General features: G+C 38.2%; 1 protein-coding gene across 3 annotated transcripts in view; it reads left to right on the top strand.

Moving 5' to 3' along the window:
* Window positions 1-5,385, top strand: part of TBCK (TBC1 domain containing kinase) — a 107,719-nt gene extending 102,334 nt beyond the window's left edge. For all 3 annotated transcript variants that reach the window (XM_085325640.1, XM_085325641.1, XM_085325642.1), the window contains one exon: window positions 4,715-5,385. In XM_085325640.1, the coding sequence (XP_085181766.1) occupies window positions 4,715-4,825 (111 nt within the window). In that variant the 3' untranslated portion in view covers window positions 4,826-5,385. The remainder of the gene's footprint in view (window positions 1-4,714) is intronic.
* Window positions 5,386-19,150: the final 13,765 nt, after the last annotated feature.

Here is a 19,150-nt window from a genome sequence, read left to right as displayed (position 1 = left end):
TATTAAGTATCCATTTGTCAAGGCTTATTTTCCAATCTTTGCATACAGGTATTTTAAGTTATTTCTATATTTTTATACTGATGGAATGGAAAGTATTCCTTTCTGACGGGTCTGTGTGTGGAAAAGACGTATCTTTTCATAAAGTTGTCTTCCTTGTCTCTAGTACTTCATTTCAATATATGTTAATACTGTAACTTTTAGGCAATGTTTTTGTTGATAAGAAAGACTTTAAGTGCCTGTCTTTCACCTTGATGTTTGAGTGACATTTCATTTATCTTTTTTTTTTTTTTTTTTAATATAAGAAGTCTAAAAATATCCTTGATTTTTTTTCAGTGTGGTTTGTGACATATGGAAAGAGTTCTTTTTTTTTTTTTAAAAAAAAAAAAAGTATATATACACAAATCTGTGTATATATAGACTGATCACCTCGACTGTGATTTGCTTTCAGAGTGGCTAAGTCTTGGCCAAAATCATACCGCAAAAAAGCCTGCCGTCATCCCTGAGGGGTTTGTGTAGTATGTGTTTACAAATGATGGGGGGAACAACTTGTGACAATGGATGAGTACTACAAAGTTTGGTAAAGACTTCTCTTCCAGTTTCTAATGTGCCTCTTTGTYTTCTGATTCTTTCAGTGTATAGTAGTACATTAATACACTGATAACATCAATCACAKCAATCTCTTTTCATAGAATCACAGAAACTGTAAGGTTGGAAGGGACCTCTGGAGATCATCTAGTCCAACCCCCCTGCTCAGCAGGGTCACCTACAGCATGTTAGACAGGGTTGCATCCAGGCGGGCCTTGAAGATCTCCAGAGAAGGAGACTCCACAACCTCTCTGGGCAACCTGTTCCAGTGCTCCATCACTCTCACAGGGAAGAAATCCCCCCTCACATTCAGACGGAACTTCCTAATGGTATTCTTGGTACAGTGTGTTGTTGTTGTTTAACTCCCAGCTTGTCCTTTAATTATTACCTGTCACAGGAATGTCTGTGAAAGTGAATAATGTAAAGGTAGCAATGCTTATAGCTTGCCTGAAGGGAGCTGGGAATGACACAGCTCAAGCTGTGTTGTGTTATTGGACTCTCTGCCATAGACAGTCTGAAAGCACAATGTGCCTAGTGTAATATAGTCAGCAYGCTTGAAAGCTGTGAATTTATTGCTTGGAAAAGGGTAGTATAAACATATTTTGATAGAAGCTCCATTGACAAATATCATTTCCTCTTTTGAACTGTGCAGATTATTACAGTTCTTGATACTTAAAGRAGCAGACCTATTATGTCTGTCCATATAAAGAGCAACACCAATACAGGGTAAGCTGTTGAATATTGGCCAAAATTTTGGAATGAATTTGCTTTGCTACATCTGTCCTTTAGAAGCCTGATTTTGTAAGTATCTGAATGACACATTCTTAACTGAATGCTTTCAAATGCAATTTGCAGTTTTCAGTCTCAGTTATACTCAAAGGAAGGATTTTTTTTATGTGGAATTGATGTATGTATTACATAGCAGAGCAAAAGCATTTCCAAAGCCTTCACCAAAGCCATGGCAAAATAGTAGTTAAACGAGTCATTCACATATTCATTCATTCMTATATATTTGCTATTAAAGTAGCAAGAAGAAATTCAGTTTGAACTCTAAATGCTGATAAAAACACAGTAGCCTAACTTTCCTGGGACTACATTTTGAGGAAAGATTACCAGAGGCAGAAAGGAAAAAGCTTAGTAGCTTTATGTTTGTAAAGGAAATACAGCCCATGTTTGAAGTCTGAGGTGTCACTTTCTGCTGCAGAAGCTCAGTGGTATCATTCAGCACAAAACCTTGGGCATTTTTTAATGCTTGAAATTCTGCTCATTTTGGACGAGTATTTCTTCCAACCTTTTAGGGGAAACATTAGATAAGAGGAAAAAATGATTCTTTTAAATTTAACATACTGATGAACATAAATGATGGTTGTATTGGGGCAGGGGAAGAAGGGATCCATGTAACTATTTCAAATAGTCCTTTCTACCTTGTCCCTCCAGCAGTGCACATGCCCCTTTCATCTGTTTTGAAAAAGCTAAGCTTCATACAGTATATTTTGGCAGGGAAAGATACCAGGTGGTGTTGGGAACGTTTCAGAAATGTGATGCACAAGCTCATGTTCTCATCTGTGACAGATAGATGTGGAAGAAGACACAAACATACACTATACCAGAACTATAAAAAGTCAAAGCATTAGGAAGAGTGTAATAGTAAGACTTCTTTCTAAATCTGTTCTTTATCAAAAGTTACRTTTTCCTCATTCAGTGACATAATACAGAAAACTGGATGGAAAACTAGGAATGTCTTTAATCATATCAAATCCTGTAAGAGTTAAACCTTGATTCTTCTCTTCTTTGCAGTGTGCAGCCAGTTTGTATTTTAAAGGCAGAGGTATTTGCAAAGTTCTTGGAGTTTGGCATTTGGAGTTTGATAACAGCTCTCAGCTCATGACAATTTATAGGCCTCTGGCTTCCAGCTACTTCCCACAGTAGTGAGGTACCAAAGGTAGTACTTTCTCAGTTCACTGGATTCTCCCTGAATAGATGTTTAGACACAATATTTTGAACTGCAGTTGCTGCCTTTCTTGGACAGCTGCAGACAGTTTTGAGACAACTGAAGAAAAGAGATTCATAGCACGGTATATAGCCTTGTCACGTGCTCTTGTGCTTTCTACCTGCCGTTTACTAACAGCCACAGGTTGTTCAGCTCTTGCTTTGTGAATGCCTTGTGAGAAAAGCAGCAAGAGATTCCTCAGCATAAGGTTATAAAGGAGCCCCTTGTCATATACAGTAAAGAATCTATTTCCAACCATACTTTGGTTATTAAAGCAATTCTAAAATACAGTGGGACAGAGTGTCTGAACCYTAAATACAAAGAAATTGTTTGGTCCAATTGTTTTTTCTGATAACATGGACTAGTAGTTACATTAAGGCTAGGGCATTCAAAAACTTGGAAGAGAGTTTGCAGTTTATTCTCAGAATTATGAAACTATCAATAGAGCAGAATCACTCTACCAGTGCATGGTGCATTGTACTCAGCAAATAATGTACTGCATCCTGTCAGTCTGAATGCTTGTTGTCATTTTCCATTTTTGCCCAGCTGTGAGCAACGTTGGATGGTGTCCGAGGTAGAACACTTTCCGTTAGTCACAGGTGGAGACCACTGTGAAGTGGCTGATGCGTAGAAATGTTTGGCAGGAGTATTTCACTAGGAATATATATGTTTTTGTAGCTCACAATAACACACAGCTGAGTACTCTTTTTCTCTGTTGTTCCTGTATATACCGTATGTTTATGGACTGTGATTAGAGCAAGAGATAGTCAGACTCTTCTAGTGATAGCTGAGTGCATATTATACCACCTCTGCATCAGAGACCTTCTATAAAGGCATGGCATTTAGGTCTGTCACACCAACTGTTGTAACTTAACTGTTAACTGTTTCGATTATGGGAGGGATTCCCTGTGATCCTTTGAATCCTTCACTGACCCACCCAAAATAATGGAAGAAACGATGATCAGRCTTGCTTTTGGTCTTAGGCAAGTACCTGAAACAGACCTGACAGCCAAAATGTCCTCTGATTAGTTGTGACTTCTTATTCTGATTTAACTTCTTATTTGGCCTCGACAGATCCACAGATCATTTACTAGTTGCTCACTCCCTTTTCCAATCCATCTTGAAACACAGAGAATGGAATGCAGTAACTTCAACATACCGATGTACAGAAATTAACTACATGTGTRTGTAAAAAAATACCTTCGTTATGAAAAAAAAGTTCTAGCTATAGAAGACATTTAAAACTTTGCTACTGTGAATTTTTGCCTGTCTCTGATAAAGAAATTAWTTATACTTGATCAGGTAATACTGTAATACATCTTGTTCTGCCTYAGTATCTGTTTTACTGTCATGGATAATAAGGAATATAAGCCAAAAATACCAATTCACCCATTTCAGTGGCTTCGTTTTGGAGATATTACAGTCAGTATTTAGAAAGTAAGTTTGAGATGTGATATACAAAATACAATTTCTTTGTAGGCCTCATCAGTGTAGCTGTTTTCCATGAAGCTGAGTGTTAAAGTTAGGTGTTACGTTGCTACGTGGAGACTGGATCCCTGTGTTTGAYTTGTGAGATGAATTAACTGGGGAGACAGGCTTTAAAGGATTGTTGTGTGTGCTGTGTAATCTGTGTATGGGCAGATTAAAATAAAAGAGAGTTTGCAAGAGAACAGACACTAGAGCTCAAATTCAGATCTTGTGTCTGTGAAATAAAGTCATCAGAAACATTTGACAGGTAAATGAATGCCAATACTGTCAAACTGTGATGCTTGCACATTTGGGAACCTACAGCTGGGAATTAATTATCCCAGAGAAAAATAACTGCTGTTTCACAGTTTGAAAGGGGTTCCAGTTAGCACTCTGAGATCAAATAATCATATTAGCTTGAGGTAAAAACCTGGCAAAAAAGAGATAAATAATATTTAAAGTTATCAATGTGACACTTTCATGAAAAACAAATTCATTCTCAGTTGTTATATCATACAGGCCTGGGTTTCTGTATTTGGCTAAGTGCAAAAAAAAAGAGTTGTTCTGGGGGCTGGTAAGTTTTTCTTTTGTTTAACTTGATTTTCTTACCATAAAAAGTTATTTTGATCAAAGGACTATATATGCAGTGTGCTAATGATGTATCTGTTTCAGTTTGCAGCTCATCTAGTGAAAAACAAATACCCACGGGTCTGCATCCTAGATGGAGGAATAAACAAGATCAAGCCAACTGGTCTCCTCACTGTTCCTTCTCCACAAATATAAGTGACTGTAAATGATCAGGACAGCATGTCTGAACAGGGAATTTTTTTTCAGTACAGCGTGAATATATAGACATGAACCCAAAGGGCGTTATGACATCTCCACTATACAAGCTATCCAGCTGATCAGTGTCTTTCCCTGCAGATCTAGAGCAAGAAGTTTTGTGTTCTTTGATACAGAACTTTAGTTGAAACAGATGAAAAATGTGAAGCTTAAAATCTTCTAAGAAACTTCTTTCAACAGTGAAGTGCGCAACTGGTTGAGCAAGTTTGAACACACAAAGTCAGAGTAACTCATCTGATATTTGGTAGCTTAGAGTATTTCTACAAAACCAAATAAGCTGGTACTTGATGGCTCTAAGATGCACTATATAAATCATTTCTTCAAAATCTTTTACTGTGAATTTGAAAGTAACAAGCTGAAACTGTATCCTGTGTATCAAACAAGGAAAACRTGTTTTCTCTGATATTTTAAAGAATAATTGTTGTATCGTGTGATCCACTTTGTTTTTGAGAAATCATTTTTTGGTCTGGATTGGAAATAAAAATGTCCTGGATTAGAAATCACTGTAAGAGCTGCTGCTAAGTAAATCCAAATGGTATCATTTGCGGAGAAGAGAAGACCTACTCTTGTGTGAATTTAACATCCTATTTCCTCAAACACAGCAAAGCCAACAATTTCTGAAACAATTACTTATACCAGAGAGTTAGAATTTGACAATGCTTCGGGTTGTGACAAAAGATGAGTTATTCCAGAAATAGTGTCTATCCGCGTTAGAAGTTCGTGCTTTTAAAAGAATCRTTTTAATTTTCCTATCAGAACAGTTTAGAGTAATCGCTTTTGTAGGAGTATAYTCTCTAATAGGAGGTAGAACATTCTTTTTGGTTCACTGTTCTTTCTGCCAGTTGGTTTTGAATGCCTGTTTCTTAAACCTGAGCCCTAAAACTKAGAGAGATACAGCAATCCTATTTTAAACCATCTAGATGTGAGTGCTGCAGTTGAGTRAAAGCAGCTTCCGCCAAGGGCCTAAGGAAACTGTCTGCTAGAAGATGTGGAAATCACTTTGCAATCAGAAGCCAAGAGCRTTGAAAGCACAAAATAAGCAGGAATTGGGGTCTCTCTGTTGCCAAGGAGCTAAGAATAAACTTGATTCAGACAAATAATACCTTTCAGGAGAAGTAGAAAAACACCTAATTTCTCACCATTAAAATTCTGGATTGACCTTGCTAGCATGTTAAATCCATTATTCTAAAAAGAGTTTTTAAAAAAAAATGRCTGGGAAAAGAAAAGGATCTATGTCTTCATGAATGTCACTTGAAAATAGTACCTGTAATCCAAAAACTCCAGTTGTGACAGTATGAGACTGACAGTATGTTCTAAAATTAAATGCCCAGATGGGAATTTGGAAGAATTTAGTCACATGAGGGGAAGAAACTTAGTGATTTGTCTTTCTAGATTTTTAAAGCTAAGAAAACACTGGTGTGGCATGAGGCTTAATAATCACTGATGTGTAATATAAAAAGTGTTCAGTAAACCAACAAAAATGACACCAGTGATAATACCTAGCAACAGTCACATAGTAGTTGGCCATGTGAGTTTGACAGTGTGCTTTTTATTAGAGCCTGAGAGAAGGCCAGAAGCTTTTATTCTGAATCTTCAAAATCTGATCTCTAGCACAGTATGATGTTTGCTGGGAGATTTAGTGGGTTGGATAACCCTATTGGAAAAGCACAACAAAGAAAAAAGAGACTGGAGGAAGAAGGACACCCTTTAGCTCCCTTTTTCTCAATTGTGATCTGCCAATAAATGTGAAATTATAATGCTGTATAAATGCGATAATGTATTTGGGCATTCTTTGGTCTAAGGTAAACATAGTTTACTGGAGCTGTCAAGAAGTTTTTGAGCCTTTAAGAATCTAGATGTTCGTCCGATTGACTACGTAAGGGGCAGGAAGCCAAAGATARAGGTAGATGGTCAGGTTTCTCAGTTGGCAGTGGGATTCTGCAAAGGTACATCCTGAGGCCAGAGCTACTCAGCTGACTCCAAAAATGACCTGTTAAGGGAAGGGAGCAGTGAGGTAACAAGCTTGCTGATGATACAAAATCATACGCCATGATCCAACATTTTCCTGGCTGTGCAGAACATGAGAAGGATCTTGTGGTGCTTGGTGGCAGATTCATTACAAGTGAACACACATGGGGCCCTAGAAAGCAACATTTTTAACTATATTCAGCAGTGAATTCATTGATAAATAAAGCATCATCTCAATTGTTTAGTAGCAGCCAGAAAGGTTCCTAGCTGTTAAAGAAACGAACAAAACAAGTTGTTATGCTATTGTGGAAATAAGCTGTATGGTGCATTTTGAATGCAGCAGAAACCTTTTGTTGTACCAAAAAAGATACACAGGATTAGAATGGTTACAAAACTTGGTCTGTATAAGAAGATAATATGTTGACTAAAACTCTTCAGCTTGCCAAAAGAGGCAACTAAAATAGAACAACAGAGAGGTCTCTAAAATCATGAATAACTAAAAAATGAGAACTAGGGAAATACTCAGTATTTCTTATAGTACAAGGAACAGTGGCCATCTGATAATATTGCCACATAAAGACTTAGAACCAAAACCAGGAATTACCTTTTCTCAGAAGTACAATCTTAAAGTGTGGAATATGTTGCTATGAGAGGCCAAAAATACAAAAATATTCAAGAAGAAGAATTGGAGTGCTTTGTGGAAGAGCTCTGGTTCTGACCACTAACCACAGTGGTTGAAACACAGTTTTCAGCTCAGGAAATACATGATCTGTTGACTAAGGAAGGCTGGAAAATACACTAGAGAAAGATCTCACACTACTTCAATTGTCCTCAAGCCTCTGCCTTTTTGTAAGTGGAGATTGGGCTGCATGCAGTACAGCAATTCTAATGATGTTACATGTTTCATCTCAGCTCAGTGTTTCCTTCTGCTTTGTACAGGTGCTTAGAAAAGAACTGTAAGTACAGAGAATGGAATGCGTTTGAGAAAACAGGATTTTATGTGTACCTAGCTACTCAGTCCATTGGTACTCAAGGGTAGGAAGTTTTCTCTATGTCTTACAGATACGCCTTTCAGCTCTGCGGAGAAGAACCTGGAAGTCGTGGTGGACAACAAGCTGACTGTGAGCCAGGCATGTGCCCGTGTGGCCAAGAAAGCCAATGGTATCTGGGCTGCATTAGGAAGACTGTTGCCARCAGGTTGAGGGAGGTGATCCTGCCCATCTTTGCAGCCCTGGAGAGGCCACGTATGGAGTACTGCGTCCAGTTCTGGGCTCCCCAGTGCAAGAGAGACTTGGAGCTACCAGAGAGAGTCCAGTGCAGGGCTATGAAGATCATCAGAGAATTGGAGCACTCTCCTGTATGAGGAACGGCTGYGAGAGCTGGGCCTGTTTAGCCTGGGGAAGAGAAGACTGAGAGGGGATCTCACCAATGTGTACAAATGCCTTAAGGGAGGGTCTCAAGAGGATGGGGCCGAACTCTCTTCAGTGGTGCCAAGCAACAGGACAAGAGGCAACGGGCACAAACTGAACCACAAGAAGTTCCATCTGAACATGTGGAAAAACTTCTTTACTGTGAGGGTGACCGAGCACTGGAACAGGTTTCCCAGAGAGATTGTAGAGTCTCCTTCTCTGGAGATAATTCAAAACCCGCCTGGACACAATCCTGTCTATCGTGCTCTAGATGACCCTGATTGAGCAGGGGGGTTGAACTAGGTGATCTCCAGAGATCCCTTCTAACCTCAACCATTCTGTGATTCTGTGTTATATTAATTTTTAGAGAGAGAAGTCAAGTTATCTTTTGACTGAAAAATATCTAATATTTAACAGGCTCAATGATTTCTTTTTTAACTAATAGAACTATTTTTTGGTATTTAAATATTTTGAGTGTCTGTAGATTTCAGCTGTATTGTAGTTCGGTCTTAGCTTTTAATTTAGCTGAGTAAAATTTAAAGCCTGTATATTCTACTTGTGCATAGATTTATTTTTGACAGAGGACTTAGAGCTGCTATTAAGTAAGAGTTTACCTTATGAGGTGATTTTTTAAATGTATTTTCCAGGAGAAATCGTGCAAGATGATGTATGTAAAAGCAGGAAATTTGAAGAATTGCTAACATCATTTTTTCTCATGTAAATATGAGGATTTTTGTATATGTTCTTATCTCCCTGGATAGTTCTGTAGCTAGCAGCTGGATCTGACTGCAAGTTGCTGATGTACTATTACTTGCTACTTTAGTCAACATTTTTGAAACTATCTTATAAATAGTACTATGTCTGGATTCAGTTATGTAGGACAAGCACTTGGTCGCAAAAGTAGATCTTAATCTTCTTTTCCTTAGGGAAAATTCTTTCATTTTGTGGTAACGTCTTATTGCAGAATATATCTTGTTCTTGTGCTGTTTGYCCAGTTTAAGAAAAGAACATCAAATGTGTTTGCTCTGGTATTCCACCAGTTTTTGGCATTGCTGTGGTGCCACAAGCAGTCATCTGTTTTGATAAAGCTCTARAAAGATTTCTGAAGCCTAGCTTCTGTCTTATGCCTACATTTCCAGCATCATTGTTTGTATAGCTATTGCATGGTTATTTTTGTTTTCAGACTGCAGCTGGATACCCTAAAGATCTAGTAGGAGAAAAAAAATTACCACTGTTCTAGGCTCACATCTTTACTGCCAGCAGAAAAGTGTCTCGAACAAATATTTTCCACTGTTTAGCTTGGCAGTGTAGCTTCTCCTAGTCTCTTTTATCCTTCCATTTTAAAAACATACCATATCTGCCCCTGCCACCTGTGTCTATAGCTTCCTGCCAGTACAACTAGATTGCCTCCAGGGTACCCAGATGGACATCCAAGGAGAACAGAGAACAGATTTTGGACTCTTTTTTTGGCTATCTCACTTCTGTTGATGATTGCAGACCATTGCACAATTGCTGTTTAACTAGAGTATCCTTAGTTAGACTGAACATAGGCCTTTGGGAATTTTTATTATGCTTTGCTTCTAAGTTTTTTTCTTGTACAAGTAGGTACTTGTTCTATTTTGCCTGTTTGTCCTAGAAGTCTCTTCTGGCCTAGATATGTAAGGAACCTTCCTTCCTGCACCCATCTGTCTCTCTTTTTCATTTTTACTTCTCTAAGCCACCTGGAGCAATGTWAACTTCCCAGCTGAGGATGGGAACAACTTGCCATATGTAGCAGAAAGGAAGAACAATGTGATATTTACCTCTGTTTAGCTTTCCCTGACGTGGTTAATTTCAGGTACTTTCGATTTGCTATTTTTAAAATACAGGATAATTTGTCCCTTTGGATTTATATTCTCCCCTCTGGCAGTCTAGGGTACTTGGTAGACATTCTTCCCAGTATTTCTGAAACAGAAACAGTGACCAGGGTGGGTATGTATTCTTTTATTTAGGTGATTTATTTTTCTGATGTCTTGGATAATTTCTAGAAGTGTGAAGGGCTAAATAATTTGTTGGAGGAGGTGGGAGGTTAAATTTCAACAACAGCCTTTCCATGTGCGTTTTCCACGCTTTAATCTGTCATGAGGCTGACTTTTTCATTCCAATACAGGTGACCTTCTAGCAAGAGATTGTATCAACAAGCTAACTGACAAGACCTGTACGCTTCAATGCATTGTCTTCCTTCCATGGCTTAGGATAATTTGTATAGACATAATGCAGTGGTGCAGTGTTTGTTCTGTGACCTTCTGGATATCAGTGAGTATATATCCAGTTATAAATCTGCCGTTCCTTCCTTATAAGTGTTGCCTTTCATGTGAGAACTCTGCTTTTGCTGCCTTTCCTATCTCTTTGGAAAAGTAGAACCTGTGATTAGATCGCTCAGAGACAGAGGAATAGTACAGTCAAGAACAGTGTGGTACAGTTATCTAGAGTTCCCTTGCTATTCTGGTCAGGTAAGAAAAATGCTTATTGGAGTATCTCTAAGCAGGACTTCAGAGCTATGTATCACATGACTGGAAAAAAAAAGAGGTCTTAAGCAAATGCATCGTTCTTCATTCAGAGAGGTAATGTGAGAGTCTGTTAGTTTTTTGTCTGAAACATACTCCTTCTATTTGCAAGGCATGATGAATCTTGTCCAGAATATCAATTCTGGTATGTTTAATTTACATTTTCAGTTTGGCTACCTTATGAAGCTTCTTCAGTTAAGATAAAACCTCAATATTCTTTTATTATTTTTCTGCAGTGTTCATATTTTGTTACTAGGAGGTCTGGGAAATGTGTGGGAATAAGTACAGCCTTTTAGTCTCCCATGTCTTATTATATTTTCCTTGCTGATGAGTCAGACTGGCCTCTCTCCTATACCAAGTTGGCAACTTAATTACTCTCATCAGTCTTATCTTGTTATTTTTGACTCCTTCTCCTGGGCCCAGTTTGCAAAAGTAGATTGAATGATCCATTAGTTTTCCCAAAAGAGTATTTCTTTCCAAATAGTGATACTTGACTGATCTAACATCACATTTGTATATTTGACTAGCAAAACAATAGGTTTCCTTTTTTCTTTCAATCCCAAGCTATAATGCCAGTGTTGCCATTCTTTTTGATTTACATTCTGGATTGAGAGTTCATGCCAGAATTTGTGCTCTGTTTGGGAAGTAGTATATCATTAACTATGAGGCTTTAAGTTTGCTGCTGGTAGTACCATTTTAAGAATAGCACCAACATATCTCTTAGATCACTGAGTCTGTATTCTGTTAATTTAGGTTGACAAACTCATCTCATGCTACTGTAATCATGTTGCTGAACATAATTTAATGTTGCAGTATGGCTGTCCTATTATATCAGCATTAACCGATAACCAGATAAAGCAATGTTACGTAGATTTTAAAGAAACTGGTCAACAAAATAGAAAGGTTGAGGAAAATATTATTACCACTGAATAAATTCGTATATAATAYATTTCTTGTAAAGCTTTCTCCCAAAATATCTTTAACCATACTGAAAATCCCTGTTCACAAATTTACCTGTGGTAGTGGTCTCATGTGTRACAGTAGAGTGACCACAGTAAATGCACTGTTGTAATTCCTATATTTTATTTCCCCATTGATAGTCCTTCAGTGCTTAAGAGCTATGCTCTGTGATGAATAGACACTAAGTTAAATTTCAGACACAGTAATCTGTGCAAAAGAACAGATACAGTAGAGCAGCTCAGAAATTAATGTGGTAATCACTATATTCAATGAGAACAACCTACACAAAAGCTGTAGATCACTGTTCTAATTAACTAGTATTTGCTAACTGAAGCAGTATTAAATTTGTGTTTTCTTTGTCTGTCTATGGTATCTGGCATGACATTGTTTAGAGAGTTATGGCATCTGGTGGTATCAGCTTTTGCTATCTAAACTGGCCAAATGAGTGAAGTCCTGTTCGTACAGAACAGGTACACAGAATGACCTAGTTTTTTAAGGGATCCAGTGGTTAGGAGTAGCTTGAGTTATCAGGCTCTTATTGCCTGCCTTGTTACAAACTTTTGATGTATTGTGTGATCTGGGTGGCCCAGTTCCCCTCACTAATTTGAGACTAATAATGCTTCCTAATTTCACACTTTGTGGAAAAGAGAAATTCAGTAAGTAACGTGATCAAATACAAGAGTGTGAGGACCATGCAGGCACTTGGAATAAATTTTTCCTCCCTCAGAACAAATGTTTCCTTGGGATGCCAAGGATATATGACAACGTCAGTTCTCCATCACTTCTTTTGTAAACACTTCTTTTCCTAGTAAGTACTACTAATGAATGAAGTTCAGCCTTCCTGCACACAATTTAGTTCAAAACATCTATCAGGAATATAATATCAGTGACGAAGAAGGCCACGTATTACAAAGCTTGTTATAAATGTTGGCAAGCTATGTCTAACAATCACATTAATAGTGTATTTGAAAAACGTAGGGCATGTTCTTGTACAGATAGGCATTAAAAAGAAGATTTTTCAGTTACTGTAGTATTTAGATTTTTCTTTAATGTTGATCAGGATTTGCACCTCCTAAAAAAAAAAAAAAAAAAAAAAAAACAGTACCAGGCTTTATAACCACAGAATACCAGCAATAAAAGCCTCCCTTATAAGGCAGAGGCCAGAAACATAATAAAAAAGTACTTTTTAAAAAAAAATTCAGTTCTTTCTTTTCTCTTAGCAATTTGAGTGAGTTTGTGTTGTGTGCAGGAAAGCTATGTATAGAAGATGAAAAGCAGATCAGTTTGCATAGCTCTTTCATGTCCTGCTGTGGCTGTTAAGGGATGAGAGTTTTGCCTGCCTCAGCAGTGGTGAAATGCCCAATTCTTTCTGCTAATAGTTCTCTCACAGATTCTGTGTAGAAAAATACGCATTGAGACCAGTGTGAAGGTATAGCTAGGKATCTAATCTCACTGGCATATTTATGTGCTATATAAAATACCAAAGCCTAAGAAGCATGAAGTACTTCTTTAGGATTGATCTCTATTTTTCTGTCTCAGCCTCCTTTTCTCTACTTCAAATCTCTGTTAAAAGGACTTGATAAGAAAMAAATTGTGTGTGTTAACAGAGATGAATCTAGACCAGAATTTTTGAACTCTTTATCCTGGCATCAATCATGTGGTATTTAGCCTTTCCTAGCAGTGATAATTTTAGATATATTGGCCTATGATATGCTACARTTCTTCTGTTTTCCATAGTTTCAAACCGTCAGTGTTCTTAAAAAAAAAAATGAATGTATTCATCGTCCGGGTATTCCTGAYGTGTTCCAACAGATGTTGAAAGACAGGTTTTTAATCTGTAATCTTTTTTTCACTTGGCATTATCTCAGCAAACTAACTCAAAACAAATCAGAACTACACTTTTTTCAGTCAGGTCCATAGGGAGAACTTTATGCTGTTTGAGAGGATAGTGCATAATGCTGGCACCAGTGAACACAAAAGTGGCATAATCAGTCTATCTTATCCTATGTAATTATAGTTATTACTTTAAAAATCTTGTGTATTTCTGGAGACCCAGAAGCATACTGCTAGTGAGCACACAATATTTCAGCTCCCACAAAAGGGTTAACTTTCTGGCCATTATGTCAGTTAATTTGATTTGCCTCAGTTCAGTTCCTGTCCTAAATAGATTTTTTTCTCAAATCTTTTGAAACTTGAATGAGCTCGTATCTCTGGCACCTTAAATCTTTATTTCAAATAAAGCTGGTTTTACAAGCAATGCTGTTTCTCTAGTCCCCCCAAAATAGGTAACAGTTGGATGTAGGATATTAGAGAGGAACTTTGTGGATCTGTTGAGAATTACATGCCCTCAGTGCAAGGACCAGTTCAGAGCTCTGTGATTGCGACAGCAACAGAGACCCTCCAACTCCAGATCTGGAAAAGATGCCTTAGTTACAGCAGGTACCTGGGAGAATGAACATGGAGAGTTTAGTTTAGCATAGTTTACTGCTGTACAGTTAACAAACAGCTTTCTTTAAACTTACAAGGCTGTTAGAAACTCGGGTCTTTTTGGAAAATCCTCTGAACTATCTATAATAGCTAGAAAGGAAGAAAATACTAAAATTTCCTCTTTGGTAGTATTTGTAATAGATGTGTAGCACTTAATATATATTATATCCATGAATATGAGTGCCTTGCAAAAATTGGTTACCCCCCTTGCCATTTTTTGCAGAGAGAAATTGCACCATCAAAAGTTAGAGGGAGTTTTGAAGGGGAAAMCAGCTAAGTGGTAGAATTAGAGCCTAGTGCTGTTGAAATTTGTCTTTGCTCAGTTGTTCAAACTTCTCACTTTTGAAATGCCTTGTGCCTCTTGGTACTCTGTATGCATACAGATTTGCCGTACATTTCTTCTTATAGCCCCTTAGGTAAACCAGTATTTGCCCAGGTTTCTTCTCTGTCTTTTACCCTTTCTGATACAGATTTTACTGTGTATTTTACAGGCCCACCCTACCTCCAAGATGTTATCGARATTTTCACTGGACCTTCCCTTCTACTCACCTTCCCTTCTGGAAACATATGTTTCTTTCTTGGAAGAGTTTTTTAACGTGCCTGTTGTCTCCTGCTCCTGGAAGTTGCTTGTTCCATATTAGCAGATGCCTGAAGCCACTGACGTTAGGATCCTGGTATTGTACTGAAATGAGATTGCTGCTGTGTGTGCAAGGGAGGAGGGGGGGAGGAGAGGAAAATTCCTCTCAGTGCCTCCCTTGGAAAGGCAGCCTTCTCATAATGAATCACCAAGAGAAGTCTTCATGATGATGGATGGGGACCAGTGGGGGTGGCAGGAGACAGTTGAAGTCAGCAGGGAGTTATTCTCTAATTACTCTTTCCTGACAAGGTGGAATAACTGACACTTGGAGCTGTACTTCATACTGCTGCCTCTTGCTCAGTGCTTATTATAGGAGCACCAACGTCCCTTGTGGACTGTGGCTGCTCTTGCATTATCAAGTCCTGAGACAGTGGCATGAACTGTCACCTTCCATTGTGGCAACGACAAGGTGACTGCTTTTTCCTTTTTTTTTTCTTTCTCTTTTTTTCTTTTTCCTTTTCTTTTTTTTTTTTGTATGTGAAGTACAGGAAAAAGCTCAGGGAAGAAAGTCAAGCAGCCCCGCTGTGTGTGTTGCACATAGAATTTATGCAATGAACAGTCATTGCATAAATTAGACATTAGCAAGTAATCTAAACATGTGGGTGTTAGAAATTTAGTATACTAAGTTTTAAGATTTCCTGCCTTTCTAGTGATCATATAGTGAATGCTGAAAAAATGTAAAAAAAGATCTTCAGTCTTCCTCCTCTTTCCATTTTATTCAAGCTTCTTCTCATTCTGTCTCATTCTTCTCTATGGTACCCCATGTGTGAATCCAAATCTGGGTGAATCCTATTAGGTTTGTGGTAGGACAAACCTCAGGCACTCAGCACACTTGCTAAGAATTTAACATAACACATGTACCGAAGGATAAACATTATACTCTGTTTTTGACAAACTGGTCATTACGATGCCATGTTACAAAAAGGAATTTTAGTGTTTTGGCAAATGGAAATATTGCCAGTTACAGAGGCATAGAAGATTTTTGCTGTTGGGTCTTGTGCAAATATAACTGTATGTAAACCGGCTACTCCTCACTTTTATACCTTACCTGCATATGTGCAAGTCCATGGAGGGAGAAGACATGCATAGGTGGAAAAGGAGAAGCAATTGTTCAAGCAAATTGGCCACATCACCGATGCCACTCCTTGGCAAACTGGGATCGCCTCTGGTGCCCCAAAGAATTGAGAGGCATTTCCAGGAGCAGCAGTGAGTACCTCTCCTTCCCTGAGACARGAAGGAGAGCAAATCTGGCTCACTTGCACCCTTTCTGCAACCGTCCCTCCATTACAGCTTCTCCCTCTCTGATTTCTATGGCATGAGTGGCCTCCAGCCAAGCCTTTTATCCTCCAAGGTGACAAGATTAAAATTGCCAAGAGCACTGGGACGGCCTGAGCCAGTGCATACAGTGCAGTGCATGTATTTCTCTCTTTTTCTATAAATAATATCTATGTGAACATAAACAAGGAGAAGACCCTAAAAATGAGATACGGTCAATCTAGGAAAATGGGAATTTACAAGGAACTGACAAGTGAAGCCAGAATAAATACAGGAACTAGAATTTAAATCAGTTGTTAAACATGGTTTCTAAAAGGCAAGAGTTTCTCAACACTTCTGTTCCAAGCTATTCTTAACTTCAGGGAGAAATTTAGAGAGATCAATGCTGAAAGACAATGTGAATATGATAGACTGCTAAGAAGCCCTTAAACAACTGTTACAGCACCCCATCCCTGACCCTTTGCTTCTGGCATTGTCCAGCCTATGAGTCCTTTAGAGATGGTAGTCTAAAGTTTGTGCAGTAGCATATCGGATCTTAATCTCCTTATGATATCCAGTTACTACTGTAATTGAAGCAATAAAAGCATGTATTAGTTCTGAATTACAAGTTATCACAGAASATGACTAGTGATTTTTCTGGAATTTTGACTTGGTGTTCTAAGGAGTTTTTTTTTTTTTTTTTTGGTTCATTGCGCAAGCAAACAGAAAGATGACGATTCAGGGTATTGTGAGATCAAAATTATGCTGGAGAAGCCACTAGTCATTTTATCATACTCAAATTTTGAAAGAGTCACTCAGAGCAAGCGACTTAGATGAATGTGCAGCAGTGGTAGGTCCCTAGTTTGAAGGGAGAACAGGGCAGGAAGAATAGGAAGTTTTGATTCAGTGTATGAGGCAGTTCAAGGTACATAGAGCACTTTTATCCTCTATGTAAATTCACATCTAAATCTAAAACTGGAGTCAAGCAGACTGTTGGTGATTAGAAGATAATAGTCCCCAGGCTTGTATGTTTAGCTAGGTTTAAGCCTGTTCTTGCTTTAGGTGCATGGAGGACTGCCTTTTGCTAAATTTTTGAGTGGTTGGCGAAGTCTTTCCTCATGAAAAGATGAAAAGGACATATGCCTGGCCCAACACATTTACCCCGCTGTTCCTCCACATTAAGGGTTCGTGTAATGTCCATTTTTACCTATTCACTTACTGTAATGTGTTGTTTTGTTGCAAAGTCTCATCTGTTTGTGATATATAGTAGCTCCATAAATTATTACAGTTTTTGGATTCTTGTGATTTTGTGCAAAACCATATTAGAGCTCTTGTCTCTGCTGCTTGCTATGAACTAGGTTAGATGAAGGTTACTTGTTGCAACAGAAAYTGCTTCTTGCAACACCAACCAATTTTCAGAAGTCTTCAGTTACTTACACAAAGTACTTGGGAAAATCTCCACCTTATGTTAGATACCTAAGTGAGACTCAAGTTCCTGAAAATCTGGCCTTCACACTGGATGCTAACACCTAAAAATTTGGACTTGAGCTTGGAAAATCTGTCCTTATAAAGGTCAGSATTTACATGCAGCCTGTTTGTGAAAGGTTTCAGTGGGAAGTGCTGGCAGAGCAATCCTTTCCRTATCAACCTGTTTTGCTAAATGTTTTGCAGGCCACCCATTCTGCCTGCACAATAGAGCAAAGGTAAGTGAGCCACACTTGCTGAAATTTATCCTTACTGATTTCATTTAGCTGATTAAAAAAAAAGTTTTTCTTCACTGTTTTCCTCCTGATTCAGCAAGATACTTATGCAGRTGATCTGGGGCACCTTCAGGTTGACAGTAATGTCATGACTGCTAGCTTTAAGTTATGCGTAGGCCTAAATACTTTAAATACTTTATKCTGATCTTTCTACAGACAATTAGGAGGGATAATCAAAATGTTAGRCTTTGGCTGAATCCACTTCATAACCAGAGGGTTCTTTGCTATGTTGTTGTTTTTTATTAAAAAGTTTTTAAAATATTTCCTATAGCCAGAGCGCCTTAATCAGGCTAAGGAAGAGTAGTTAGAATAATAATAATGATGGTACTTTGCGGGGGGRAAGAAGAGGGAGTAGAAACAATAAAAAGAAAAACAGGGAAAGGCCACCCACCAAAGCTGTGRTGAAGGGATGTGATGTAAAGATCGTTGAGAATATACACACGGGTCCTGGAGCTTCTCACATTCAAGTAACACATCTGAGCAGTTGCTGTCAGAGAGAGGAGGAGTCCTTCATGGCTGAAGGTGTTGAATTGCAGTCTGCAGTTAGGTAATGTTTTGTATCAGGAGCTTGCTCTACGGGAGGTACTGCTTGTGCAAAGGCTGTCTTTACTGTTGGGTTTAGCAGTGGCATAGTCTTCAAGGAGAAAATTGTCTCGTTAGCTCTTGTTGATGAGACRGTACGCAGCCAGAATACTCCACATGTGCACAGCATGGTTTTCATCACACAATGCAACTAGTAATTGCTGAATACTTTTTGGCTGATTTTGAAAGCCAATCCCCACCTAAAGTGCAGAACAGTAAGTAATCATCCTCCCCTATCGCCAGTCTAATTCTCTTAGAGCTCTAYAGAGGAGGCAGTAAAGTCACTGCAAGAGAGGCTTATAATGTTTGATCATATACAACCCTCCAAAAATATAAAGTAAATTCCTGAGGGATCATCCTGTAGCTAGATTGTGTCTGTGAGTGCACAGGTATTTAATTAGAAAGTGCTTTTATAAAGTCTGTACAGTATGCYGTGTTATCTGTTAATCCAAGTAGAAAATTAACCTATTTTTTAATGCAGACCATTCCAGACATAATGACATAACAATTAATCATAAATAGCAAAATTCTGGAGATCAAAGGACTGTTTAAAACTCTCATGAAAAAGAGAAAGGAGGGAAAATCTAACCTTCATACTCCATGCATTTCTTCAGGATTAGCCTCTCAGTGCTAATGCCCATTACTGAAGAAATCAACAGAAT

Source organism: Rhea americana, unplaced genomic scaffold, assembly GCF_003343005.1.
Source record: "Rhea americana isolate MKP2758 unplaced genomic scaffold, rheAme1 scaffold_99, whole genome shotgun sequence".
Lineage (NCBI taxonomy): Eukaryota > Metazoa > Chordata > Aves > Rheiformes > Rheidae > Rhea > Rhea americana.
This window is presented reverse-complemented; position numbering and strand designations above follow the sequence as displayed.